The sequence below is a fragment of the Somniosus microcephalus genome, chromosome 5, assembly GCF_052327205.1.
Source record: "Somniosus microcephalus isolate GS21.2 chromosome 5, FLI_Smic_1.0, whole genome shotgun sequence".
NCBI classification, from domain to species: domain Eukaryota; kingdom Metazoa; phylum Chordata; class Chondrichthyes; order Squaliformes; family Somniosidae; genus Somniosus; species Somniosus microcephalus.
Genome location: NC_140991.1, coordinates 43,098,310 through 43,112,523, shown reverse-complemented (window position 1 = coordinate 43,112,523; position 14,214 = coordinate 43,098,310). Strand labels below are relative to the sequence as shown.

General features: G+C 42.9%; 1 protein-coding gene across 4 annotated transcripts in view; it reads right to left on the bottom strand.

The window, feature by feature from the left end:
* Nucleotides 1-14,214, bottom strand: part of zmynd11 (zinc finger, MYND-type containing 11) — a 182,546-nt gene that overhangs the window by 85,349 nt on the left and 82,983 nt on the right. For 3 of the 4 annotated variants that reach the window (XM_085987572.1, XM_085987571.1, XM_085987573.1), the window contains one exon: nucleotides 1,161-1,320. In XM_085987572.1, the coding sequence (XP_085843698.1) occupies nucleotides 1,161-1,320 (160 nt within the window). Of the gene's footprint in view, nucleotides 1-820; nucleotides 874-1,160; nucleotides 1,321-14,214 lie in introns of those variants that run through there. The other variant, XM_085987574.1, reaches the window with a different exon arrangement.

Here is a 14,214-nt window from a genome sequence, read left to right as displayed (position 1 = left end):
ATTTGCCAGGCAGGCATTTTCTTGGCCAGTGCTGTGCACAATGACCGGAAATTCTACCCATGCAAGTGGTTCAATAAATTTGGAATGCTGTCCTACAAATTAAGAGGCTTGAGGCCATTACCCTGGCATCCTTGTCCCATCCAATTAGGTATTTCTTTTTAAAGCAATCATGTCAAAGAATGAAAATTCTATCTGGTGTTGTCTCTGATAATTAAACAACTGGCATTGCCACCAAGTCCAGACTGTGTGAACATGGCCTGTTACTTCTCGAAAGCTCTGCAGGCAGCTCACTACAAGTCTCAAACTGCTCGGCACTGATTATCCGTCAAGTGGAAAATTAGGTTACTACCAGGGGCCATACTGATCTCTATTACCTATCAAGACAAACATTATATCACAGATTCTTACAGTCCTTTTCCATATTACACGGTTTTAAAGCTGAAAGAAAATATCAGCAAAAAGCCAACAAAACAGACTTGGGAAGGCGCTGGTAAATGTCATGCAATTTTTAATCCTATCAGTGTCAAACAACTTCTTATTTGGAGCGAACAGTAACTGGGGTTAAACAATATTTAAAGCTGCAGTATAGTACAAGATAGATTTTGGCAAAAAAAAGGTGTTTTTTTAAAAATACACCATTTATTAAAAAAGGTAAAAGTACTTTCATGTTTTGTTAAATAATAAAAATTGAATTTAAGCCAAATGTTCCTAAATGGTCAATTATTACTTGATGTGTATTTTAGAAGTTGTCTTGAACACTGAAAACCGTGAGTTTCCAAGGATGTGCCTACAGCACTAGTGACCAATCTTGCAGGCTTACTTGGGTTGTAAAATCACATACGACTGCACAGGATGATGTACTTCAGATGACCTAAAGAGAGTAGGCACAGTCTAAGTAAACATTCAGAACTATTTCTCTGTGTTACTGTACTTGTTGATTTTACACCAGATCACGGTTTCATAAATCACACTCCTCCAGAAGAGGATTCTTAACCACACAGTTATACTGTAATATAATGCAGCTTTACTGTTCTATACACAATGATTTTACATCCTTGCCAAGCAAGTGTGCTCTTTTGCTTGATAAATAATCATTTTCAGGTTCCGACAGCCACTAAACTGAGTACATGTGGCCAGTCCTAAATAATCACAATGCTTACAATCTCATCCCCCGGTAGCCAATATCCTTCCTGCTCGATGCCTGCCTTTGAACCCTTACAGCCCACAGTCAGTGTTTCAACAATCAGGCCGTCTTTTACCGCAAGGCCCAGCTGCCGATTGGCGTCCTTTGGATGCATACTGTGAAGGCGAGACATGAACCTAAGGGAAAAACCACAGAGACCACTGCAATCAATCAAAGAGTAGCGTCTAATAAAAACATAACTAATGTGGGATTATAATTATCTATTAGTTACTTGATATTCTGTGGATTAAACTTTCCATTGCCTAGTCAGTAATAAGGCAGAAAATAAAGTAACAAATGCACACATTAGCAAACTGCATAGCAAGATAGGACTAAGGACTAATTCCCAGATCTTTAATTGTAACTTAAGTGCTTTGCAAATGCCAAAAGAAAGAAAACTAATTAAACAGGATGCAATTAATTAATTGCCAACATTTCCCATGATGGTTGTAATAAGCAGTTTTATTTAGAACATTGCTAAAACAGGAATTATTCAGAGTTTATTAGTTGCTTGCACTTCGAATCAGTTTCTCGGTCAATACTGGGATTAGAAGAGTGTTGGGTTCAATATAACATTGAAAGTGAAAACCAACTGTAAATAACTGAAACCAGCATGCACTGTATTTAACTGTAGCACCTGGTGTAAAAATACTAAAACACTGGTATTGCACAAATATACAAAGTAAACATGGTTCAACTTGGTACCCCCAAGCACAACACATCAACAGAAATAAATGTTATGGCACAATGTACATACCATGACAGCTTTTTTAATAAATTTTATTTTACTAAAAATTTTATTCAATGGAGTCAGCTGTGGCTCAGTGGCAGCACTCTTGCCCGAGTCAGGTGGTCGTGGGCTCAAGCCCCTCTCCAGAGGCTTGAGCACATAATCTAGGCAGACACTGGAGTACAGTACTGAGGGAGTGCTGCACTGTCACAAGTGCCGTTTTTCAGATGAGACGTTACACCAAGAGTCTGTCCTCTCAGATGTCCTGGCCAATATTTATCCTTCAACCAACATCACTAAAATGTATCTGGTCATTTATCTTACTGCCGTTTGTGGGAAATTGGCAGCCACGTTTCCTACATTACAACAGTGACTACATCGCAAAAATACGCCATTGTCTGCAAAATGCTTTGGGACGTCCCTAGGTCATGAAAGGCACTATATAAATGCAAGTTCTTTTTTTTACTAGTATGAAGTACAAGGACAAAGTGCTTTGTGAACTGTGCCGTTAACGGAGAAGCAGAGATTACTTGAAGGGAAATGCATTTCCGAAGATAGGGGAAAGTCAATAGGTAAATATAACCGGGCATGTTGGACCAGTGCTTCCTTACTGTTGCCAACCCTGCCATACTTATTGGACTATGTAAGGAGACTTTAATGAGGGAGAGGAAAAATGCCCTTTGAAGAATTGACTGGAACTGGAAACGTAACCTGGCAGAGCTGATTGGACAAAACCCGGCAAACAGCAACAAAACAAGCTTGCTGAAACAGCAGATGAAGCCAGGGAGCACAAGCCATTCGACAAGCTAAGAATAGCAGAGTTCAGCCTTGGGAAAGAATTCGTCTTGACTCGAGGAGCTGCCTAGAAACAGACACAGCCATGTTTCTGGTTATGGAAGAAATCAGGGTCGGGGGGGGGGGGGGGGGTGGAGAAATAGAGATGGGATGAGGTGGGGTGAGTGAAGAATCTGCTGGAATTCCCAACTCAGGTCACATAACAGCACTCCCTATCTGATGGTGTAGTGATAATGGTGGAAACTGTCCAAACAGCTGGAGTCACTTATCCATTTTCACTTCTGGAGTGCTGATATATGGGAGAAAATTAGGGGCTGAAAATGTGTTGAATGGTTGCACCCACTGCCACTAAAAATGACATGTAAATGAGTCACTTTGGGAATTTTTTTTTTTTTTTTTTTTTATAAAAAGCCCAAGCTGAGGCAGGTCCCACCTGTGCTTTATAGCAACACACAGTTTTTTCCCCCCAGAATCTAAGAGATTAGAAGTCAGTTATTCTACCCTACCTCCCCGTCGCACCCAACTCACCAGTTACATTATCTCTTATCTCTTCCTATCTTGACTCTATCTTTTCTCCATCTTTTCTCCTTGTCCAGTCTCTTCCCACCTACATCCGCGACTCTTCGGACGCCCTCCGCCACTTTAACAGTTTCCAGTTTCCTGGCCCCAACCGCTTCCTTTTCACCATGGACGTACAATCCCTCTACACCTCCATCCCCCACCCGGATGGCCTGAGGGCGCTCCGCTTCTTCCTTGAACAGAGGCCTGACCAGTCCCCATCCACTACCACCCTCCTCCGCCTGGCTGAACTTGTTCTCACATTGAACAACTTCTCCTTTAACTCCACTCATTTCCTCCAAATCAAAGGTGTTGCCATGGGTACCCGCATGGGTCCTAGCTATGCCTGCCTTCTTGTGGGCTATGTGGAACAATCTTTGTTCCAGTCCCTCGGGTCCCCTCCCTCACCTCTTTTTCCGATACATTGATGACTGTATCGGTGCCGTTTCCTACTCTCGCCCCGAACTTGACAATTTCATTCACTTTGCCTCCAATTTCCACCCTTCCTTCACCTTCACATGGTCCATCTCTGACTCTTCCCTTCCTCGACTTCTCCGTCTCCATCTCTGGGGATAGGTTATCGACCAATATTCACTACAAGCCCACTGACTCCCACAGCTACCTGGACTACACTTCCTCCCACCCCGCTTCCTGTAAGGACTCTATTCCATTCTCCCAGTTTCTCCATCTTCGCCGTATCTGCTCCCGACGATGCCACCTTCCACACCAGTGCTTCCGACATTTCTTTCTTTTTCCGCAACCGAGGATTCCCCTCTACCGTGGTTGACACTGCCCTCGACTGTGTCAGTTCTATCTCCCGCACTTCTGCCCTCACCCCTGCCCCTCCCTCCCGGAACCACGATAGGGTTCCCCTTGTCCTCACCTTTCATCCCACCAGCCTCCACATTCAACAGATCATCCTCCGGCATTTCCGCTACCTCCAAAGTGATCCCACCACCAAACATATCTTCCCCTCCCCTTTCAGCATTCCGTAGGGACCGCTCCCTCCGAGACACCGCAGTCCACTCCTCTATCACCCCAAACAGCCCTTCCTCTTCGCCTGGCACCTTCCCGTGCAAGCGGAGATGTAACACCTGCCCCTATACCTCCCCCCTTCCCACTGTCCAGGGCCCCAAACACCCCTTCCAGGTGAAACAGCGATTTACTTGTACTTCTCGCAATCTAGTATACTGTATTCGCTGCTCACGATGCGGTCTCCTCTACATTGGGGAGACCAAACGCAGATTGGGCGACCGCTTTGCGGAACACCTCCGTTCAGTCCGTAAGGGTGACCCCGAGCTTCCGGTCGCCTGTCATTTTAATTCACCGCTCCACTCCCACTCGGACCTCACCGTCCTTGGCCTCTTGTATTGTTCCACAGAAGCTCAACGTAAACTCGAGGAACAGCACCTCATCTTCCGATTAGGCACTCTGCAGCCTTCCGGACTCAATATCGAGTTCAACAATTTCAGATCATAACCTCGGCCCCTATTACACATTTTTTCTTGTAATTTTTCCACTCCTTTTCTCCCCCCCTTTTCCTTTTGTTTCTCTCACACCTGGCAGCTATCTCTTGCCCTGCCAGTACACTTTACACCTAATCTCAGCATATTACCATCTCGTCCAGCTTCTAATACCTTTTATTGTCTCTTTTACTTCTTTTGTTTCTTTCACTTCTTTTGTCCGATCGCAGCCCTGCCTTCGATCTATTTTCTTTTCTTTCCAGTTTTGAAGGAGGGTTCGACCCGAAACGTCAACTCAAATTTCTCTCCACGGATGTTGCCTGACCTGCTGAGTTTTTCCAGCATTTTCTGTTGTTATTTCACCAGTTACATTTCTAGTTGCCAACCTCCCCAAAGGTGATGACAGAATGCAGCCACGTTAAACCAGGAGTAGATACATAAAACCTATAGGATTTGGATTCACCAATACCGTGCCCAGCATGAAAAATCTCAATGATATCCCTCGCTATCTCTAATCTCCTCCAGCACCCCCCCACCCGCCGAGATATCTGCACTCCTCTAATTCTGCCCTCGAGCATCCTGGATTATAATCACTCAACCATTGGTGGCCGTGCCTTCTGTTGCCTAGGCCCTAAGCTCTGGAATTCCCTGCCTAAACCTCTCCGCCTCACTACCTCTTTCCTCCTTTAAGACGCTCCTTAAAAAGCTACTTTTTTGACCAAGTTTTTGGTCATCTGCCCTAATTTCTCCTTCAAATGGCTCGGTGTCAAATTTTTTTGTAGTCTTATAACGCTCCTGTGAAGCGCCTTGGGATGTTTTACTACGTTAAAGGTGCTAGATAAATACAAGTTGTTGTTGTTGTTGACGACTCTGTACACATACACAGTGGGAACATCTACACACAATGTCTGATGATATTTGTACAAATATAGAAGGGGAGGGGGAGAGAAATCAGATCCAGGGAGGCATACAATGTCATGAGACAGATTATTTTAAGCATGTATTTACGTACCTATTCTCAGAACAAACAAAAAAGACAGCATCAAGACATTTAAGAGTTCATGTACTATTATCCTGCAACTTGCCGTGAAACAAAACAAAATCACTCAATGATGAATCAGGTTCGCCCAATGTAGATTCACTTTAAAATCAAAAAGTATAATCATTGTAATTTATCAAATATTTTTGGATATATGTGTCTATTACAAAGAAAACACAGATTGGAGCTCATTTCAAGGTAGCAAGACATCATGGGGTTCAGGCAATAATAAATTTGCAAACCTCGCCCATATTTTCAAAAAAGTTACCAGAAACTTGAGTATTACTATCTAGCACATCCCAACCAACACAAAGGACCCTTTCTTAAAAAAATTAAAAATAATTTTATACAGGGTGATACAGTGGCTGTGCATACACATATAAAAGGCTCACACCATTTCCCAGTCTGTCAATAATTTCTAATTCTTACATTGCCATAGGGGGTGAGGAGTATAGGCTAGTGGTTCCACTGGGCCAGTACTGGGCACCTTAGAATAGTCAACTGGAATCATAGAATGGTACAACACAGGAGACCATTTTGTCCATCGGGCCTGTGCCGGCTCTTTGAAAGAGCTGTCCAATTAGTCCCACTCCCCCGCCCCTTTCCCTACAGCCCTGAATATTTTTACCTTTCAAATTATTTATCCAATTGTCTTTTGAAAGTTATTATTGAATCTGCTTCCACCACCTTTTCAGGCAGTGCATTCCAGATTGGAACAACTCGCTGCGTACAAAAAATTCTCCTCTCTGGTTCTTTTACCAATTACCTGTGTCCTCTGGTTACCGACCGTTCTACCGCTGGAAACAGTTTCTCCTTATTTACTCTATCAAAATCCTTCATGGTTTTGAACACCTCTATTAAAATCGCCCCTTAACCTTCTCTGCTCTGAGAACAACTCCAGCTTCTCTAGTCTCTCCAAGTAACTGAAGTCCCTCATCCCTAGTACCATTCTAGTAATTCGCCTCTACACCCTCTCGAAGGCCTTAACATCCTTTCTAAAGTGTGGTGTCCAGAATTGGACACAATACTCCAGCTCGGGATCTAACCAGTGATTCATAAAGGTTTAGCAAAACTTCCTTGCTTTTGTACTCTACACCTCTGTTTATAAAGGCAAGGATCCCTTTTGCTTTTTAAAAAAAGTCTTATCTACTTCCAAGGTTTGTGTACCTACACCTCCAGGTCTCCCTCTTCCTACATCCCCCTTTAAAATTGTACCATTAAGTTTATATTATCTCTCCTGTTTTTTCTACCAAGATTCATCACTTCTTACTTCTCTGCATTAAATTGCATCTGCAATGTGTCTGCCCATTTCACCAGTCTGTCTATGTCCTCCTGAAGTCTGTTACTATCCTCCTCACTGTATACTACATTTCCAAGTTTTGTGTCGTCTGCAAACTTTGAAATGATGGGCTGTATACAGGAAACTCTCGTTTAAACGGCACCTAAATATACGGAATTCTCTATCACAGGAAACTTTTTTTTATCCGGCACCGACGGGACCGACGTGGTGCCAGTTCATCAAAAATTCCGGATAACTGAAAGCTATAGTAAAAGCAACAAACCCCAACAGGCTCAAAACAATGGCCACAAGTTGCAAGCGTCTCTGTAGCTTAGCAACAGCTGCAGCCACACCCTTGCACAGCAACACATGGAGGAAGGCAAGTAATAAAAGTTACCGGAACCTACTCCTGAATTTTGCCGGTTAACCGAAATTTCTGGTTATTTAGGTGCTGGTTAATCGAAAGTTTCCTGTAACCGGCAAAATTCTCACTCCGAAAACAACACCTCAATAACCAGCAATGTTGCCGAGTCCGAGTCTCCCGTGGTGGCCGAGTTAGTCAGTGGGGGTAGTTCTCCAAACTGCCACTACTCGGCTTCTTGGCGTTGTCGGAAGTCGGAACACCTCAATACCCCTGTAACAGGAGTCTGACTCCCCAGTGCTGCCGGTAGTCTCTTCTGATCCACCATTTTACAGGGGTACTGTGTGTCTCCCACGCTGCTGGTAGTCATTGCATTGCATTACCCTCAACTGGCAGTACTATACTTAATCAAGCATCTTCCACCATCCATTTAACAACATTCTGTAGGCGAGTACCCAATTACTGTATACTGCACATTTCTTGATTTAAAAAAATTTTTCTTTGTTAAAAATAGCCTCGGTAGATAACCCTCTCCGTCATCCGGAATTTTTGATCAACTGGCAACACGCCGGTCCCGGATACCAAAGAGTTTCCTGTACCCAAGTCCAGGTCATTAATATGTCAAAAAGAGCAGTGGTCCTAATACCGGCCCCTGGGGGACAACGTAGTATACTTCCCTCCAGTCTGAAAAATAACCGTTCACCACTACTTTATGTTTTCTGTCTCTTAGCCAATTTTGTATCCAAGCTGCCATTGTCCCTTTAATCTCTTAGGCTTCGATTTTGCTAACAAATCTATTATGTGGTACTTTATCAAATGCCTTTTGAAAGTCAACTTCACTACTGTCATCAACCCGCTCCGTTACGTCATCAAGGAACTCGACTCAATCAAGCATGGGCAGAGGATACAGTTGCACAGTGACCGTAAAAAGGAGTAGAAAATACTTTTAAAACGTAGAATAAAAATAACATTTCTGTAATAGTTAAAGCCTTTTTTTGTTGTAATAGGATACTTTAAAATCTAGTAGAGAAGAGGTTCCCTTGTTAAAAATGATCAAGTCCAAATTACCAAAGCTATATTTTTTAAATCAAAGTAATAATGGAGGTTCTCAGCTCAAAACATTAACGGGACTCTTTTCCCAGATGCAGCTAGATCTGCTATGCATTTGCAACATTACCTATTTTTATTTCAGATTGCCACAATTTGCACGCCCTCATTGATTCATCCCCCAATTTGTACGATATTTGACTAGCTGATGTCATGAATTGAACAGATCAGACAGGAGCATTCTGAGGGAGGGCTAGAGGTGCTGTCTTTTGGATGAGATATTAAACCAAGGACCCAGCTGCCCTTTGAGGTCAACATAAAAAATCCAACAGCACTATTTGAAGAATGGAGGATTCTTCCAGTGTCTTGGCCAACATTTCTCCTTTGACCAACATCACTAAAAACAGGCGAGCTGCTCATTCACTCATTTGCTGTTTGTGGGACCTTGTGCACACAAACTGGCTGCCACATTTACTGATAACAACAGTAACTGCACTTCAACAATAACCCAATGGTTGGGAAGTGTTTTCGGATGCCATCAGATGTGATAAAGCACCATGCAAGTGCAAGTTTTTTCTTTTTATATGAAACTTCAACCAATAAAAATCGATATTGAAAGCAGACACCATCAAAAATCTGACATCATATTGAAGATATACATTCAGGAATTGAGAGTTTACCGAGAGTTATGGGCTGATGATTTATTATATAAAGCAGAATTATAACAACATACAGCAAGCCTATGCACAGTATTCTGGAAGGAAGTCAAGAATTTAGTTCTTCCAGTTTGGATTTGTCAGAAATGCCCGTCACAGTAACATGAAAGCATTGATTCAAGTCATGAAATAAGCAGTTTTACAACACAGGTGTGCTGCTGCTTAAGCTACAACACAGTATATTTCTTTTTAGGATACAGTACTATAGCGATCTTTCATACCGACTTGATTTGCTTTCTAAACTATATTGCTGCTTCTGTGAGCAACAGTCCTAGTAAGGAGACAACGCGCTGGCACAAGACATCAGAGTTGTTCACATCAAATTTCAACTGGGTGGTCCAAATTGTCTTACTGCGTTGAACATTTTAAAAGTATATTATTACTCCGCAAGAAAAATCAATGCCGTAAGAACTGCCAAATGCCAACCCTTCATGAGACCACATTTTATTGTACTATAATAGTCACAGTCAAAAGAACCCTAAATAAGGCAAGTGATTACTGGTTGCAGCACAGGACAAAATGGAGAGTGGATCTGAACATCAAATACTAGTGCAACCCAAGAAAAAAAAACAAAAAGCCACAGAGAGAAAGGCAATATCTGCCACATGCCTGGAAACTAAAGGGTCAATTCCATACTTTTGTGCTCCCAGCAGGGAATCCATGCTTGAAGGGAGCCTGGAGCAGAAATAGGGATGCAATATTGTAATTTTGATTCTCTGAACGGCACTGCTTGCCCAATTGTTCTACAGTTCAAGCAAAATGGCACCAAATTTTGCAGGAAGATATTTTAACAATACAGCCTAATTGAGGCACCCACTTTATATTCATTGGGATTTACAGTATTTTGGCAAACAAAACAAAAAAATGCTGCGAAACATTTGTACAGTATAGTTATTCAGCAAGTTTCCAAAATGCTCCAAAGTTGATAAGCTACTAATATAGCAAAAGCATGTGAACAGAAATCTGGTTCTAAAATGTTGTTGGTCTTTTCCATCTCAGGCCCCTCATACCAATGACATCCAGCTTTACCTTCCCACCAGCATTCTGAATCCACAACATACTGTGCTGTCCAATTGCCTATCTGGCGAGCCTGAAGCCGTCTTATACAGCTCCTACCAGAAAAGTCGTACCATAGCCCCAATTCAACCTGCTTCCTAGCTGCTCACTCAGGCTGAACCCAACAGTGCACAATCTGGGCGTCCAGTTTAATCGCGAGCTGAGCTTCAAACCCTGCATCCGATTCATTACTAAGAATACAATAGCAAAATACTGCGGATGCTGGAAATCTGAAACAACAACATAAAATGCTGGAAACACTCAGCAGGCCAGGCAGCATCCGTGGAGAGATAAACGGAGTTAACTTTTCGGTATTCCCAGCATTTTCTGTTGCTATTCCATTACCAAGAATGACTACCTGCACTCAAACACTGCTTACCTTCATTCTCAACTCACGCCACGGCTGCAAAGACCCTCTCCCACAGCTTCGTACCCTCGACTCTTCCAATGCTCGCCCCACTGACTGCCTGCATCATTTCAATTACTAAATTCCACTAACCAATGATCCCTGTCCTGGCCAACCTCTGTTAGTTTCCCACTTCCAGCATCTTGAATTCAAAATGCTATTCCTCATTTACAAACCCTTCCACGAACTTACCTCTGCAATCTCCTCCACCCCTATGTCCCAGCACTACCTTCCACTACCAGCTCCAGTCTCCTGCCCTCTCAACACTCCACCATTGGGGCCAGAGCATTCATACACAAGTCCCTGCTCTCTGGAACTCTCTTCCTAAACCCCTCTACATTCAAAAGCCTCAATAGCCCACCATTTCAGCCATGCCTTTATCTATCAACCCTAACTCTACTCCCAACTCCTGCATATGGTGCCCTCCCTTTATGAAGTAACTTGAGATATATTACAGGAAACTCTCTTTTTACCGGCACCTAAATAACCAGAAATCTCTCAACCGGCAAAATTCAGGAGTAGGTTCACGTAAGTTTTACTTCATATTAGTGGCCGTGTAACCGGGGTTCCTGCACCTGTTGCCATGCAACAGGGACGCCTGGATTTGTGGCCGTGTACGGGGCTCTCGTACCTTAGTAAGTATACCTCTCTGTAATCCGGACTTTGTGATCAACCGGCACCACGCTGGTGCCGGATAAAAAAAAGTTTCTTGTACTATGTTAACGGCACTGTGCCAATTGTTATTCTTGTTGCAATTCAGTGCAAACTACATACTGCAGTCTTTAATACGTTTTAGCTTCTTCCCCCTCTCCCCCCACCCCTCTTAACTCAAATTACATTTTCCCCCTAACCACAATCTATTTTGTGAGCTGGAGTAGATAGATAGTTCTCACTTGAGGTTAGACAGCTGGATTTGACGAGATGTCAGAAAAAGGATCCAGTCTAATACACGAGCGCTGAATGCAGCTGCGTTTATGTCTGAAGTCAAGGAACGTGCTGACAAGAATACAAAACAATAATTGACACTTACTGGGCTTTCATTTCATTCTTAAATACTGAGGAGCAAAATATTTCCATTTATTATATAACAAACCAATAAGCGTCATTCTGAATGGTGACAAAGGGTACCCTCAACCGAACAGGGGCTAAACCTATTTGTGAATTACTGTTCGAGGGCCGATACATATCAAGAGCTGGCAGGCTCCCCGTTCTCAGTCAGTTATACCCTGGGAATCTGCAAGTCAGACTCCAAGATTTATCACTCCTTGCTTAGAAATGATTCAGAGTTGCTTATTTTTGATTAACACCTCTATTCTTAATTTCTTGCCCAAATCAAACTAAATAGAGGAATAGCTGTTGAATTTGAGCCTTCCCAATGCAATGGAAAAAAGAGTATTTCAGCTTAGTGTCACCATCACCAACGCAGAGAGCAAGAAGGCACCGACTGCTATAGAGTTTGACACGGTTTCAGAATCAGGTGACCTGTTGAATGTTATTACAAAATTCTGGTCTCAACTCTTTTCCTGGCCTCTTGTATATGAAGTTAATCCTTCCAGTTCTGACTAAGAAGCTCAGATAAATATTACACAATATCATGTTCGGATGGCACACCTCAGACAGCAGCTCTTGGTCAGCTTCAACAGCGCAATGTGCTTTTCTGTTAAAAACACCAGCATTCACAACTGTACTACATTTGTTAATCCAGATTCCAGCATGCAAACAAGGCATGGCCACTGCTAGTAATGGAGGGTTTGGGGGGGGGGGGGGGGGGGGGGGGAGGTGGAGAAACAAGTTCCACCAGGTTCGGATGGGGAGAAAGAGCACGGTCATATGGGTGATGTCCCAATACCAATTCCAAATCTATCCTAAAAGGGAAATGGTCTTGTGATTTCCTTTATAAGCTGAACACTATGGTACATAAGAACATAAGAGGAGCAGGAGTAGGCCAATCGGCCCCTCGAGCCTGCTCCACCATGACAGCTGCAAGAATGGAGAGGAAATGTAGAAATTAGTAAATGTATTGACTAGGATTTTTAAAAATAAATACTACTTCCTGAAACAAATTGGTAGTTAAGTGCCTAACGGAGCAACCCAGTTGGGAGCAATATACAGCGACATATAAACTGGCCACCGAGAAAAGATAGTTACCAAAGGAAAAGCAGCAGGAAGGAGAGAAACAAAACGAAGAGCGCAACAGAACACACACCTGCTTTCTGAACTACTAGACCACCTTAGATAACATTGTTTTGGATATTTCATTGAAAATTTGCTCTTCAATGATTGGCATATGGCCGTTTCAGGGAAACCATTTTCCGGGATCAATTTATTAAATCAACATAATTGAGTTGTTTAGCAACAAACTAAAATCATAGAGTGATACAGGACAGGAGGCCGCCATTTGGTCCACCGTGCATGTGCCGGCTCTTTGAAAGAGCTGTCGAATTAGTCCCACATTCCTGCTCCTTCCCCATAACCCTGCAATTTTTTTTTCCTTTAAGTATTTATCCAATTCCCTTTTGGAAGTTATTATTGAATCTGCTTCCACCACTCTTTCAGGCAATGCACCAGATCATAACTCGCTGCATAAAAAAAACTTCTCATCTCGCCTCTGGTTCTTTTGCCGGTGACCTTAAATCTGTGTCCTCTGGTTACTGACCCTTCGGCCGCCGGAAAAAGTTTCTCCTTCTTTACTCTGTCAAAGCCTTTCATGATTTTGAACACCTCTATCAACTCTCCCCTTAACCTTCTCTGCTCCAAGGAAAACAATCCCAGCTTCTCCAGTCTCTCCACATAACTGAAGTCACTCATCCCTGGTACCATTCTAGTAAATCGCCTCTGCATCCTCTCAAAGGCCTTGACATCCTTACTAAAGTGTGGTGCCCACAATACTCCAGCTGGGGCCTAACCAGTGATTTATAAAGGTTCAGCGTAACTTCCTTGCTTTTGCACGCTATGCCTCTATTTATAAAGCCAAGGATCCCATATGCTTTAACAGCCTTATCGACTTGTCCTGCCACCTTCAAAGATTTGTGTACTTACACGCCCCAGATCTCTCTTCCTGCACCCCCTTTAAAATTGTACCATTTACTTTATATCGCCTCTCCGCATCACTCCACACTTCTAGGCTACATGAAGATCACAAAAAATAATTTGCAGAGAAACCAAGGAAGGAGAAGGCTTTCCCTCCTAACCTAATCATGATATACATTGCATTTTCCCCTCCCCTTCTTATCTCATTTTACCCAGGAAATCAATAAGCTGAGCATGTTTGTAAAATCTCATGAAAAGAATGGTACTATGAGAGAGAAAAAAAAATGTAAATGCCCTGGAGTTTTTTTTATGGGGGGGGGGGGGGGGGTGGTGGTAGGAGGAGGAAGTGTGCCTTTCTAGATGTGCAAAGTAAACACTACAGTCATGTACAGGTGGAATCTGTCATTTACAGTTTCTACAAATTAAATGTTGACTGCACTTAATGTTGTCTTGCAGAGAAACATAGAAATTTACAGCACGGAAGGCCGCCATTCGGCCCCTCAGGTTTGTCTCAGCCGAAAGAGAGCTATCCAGCGTAATCCTAATCTTGT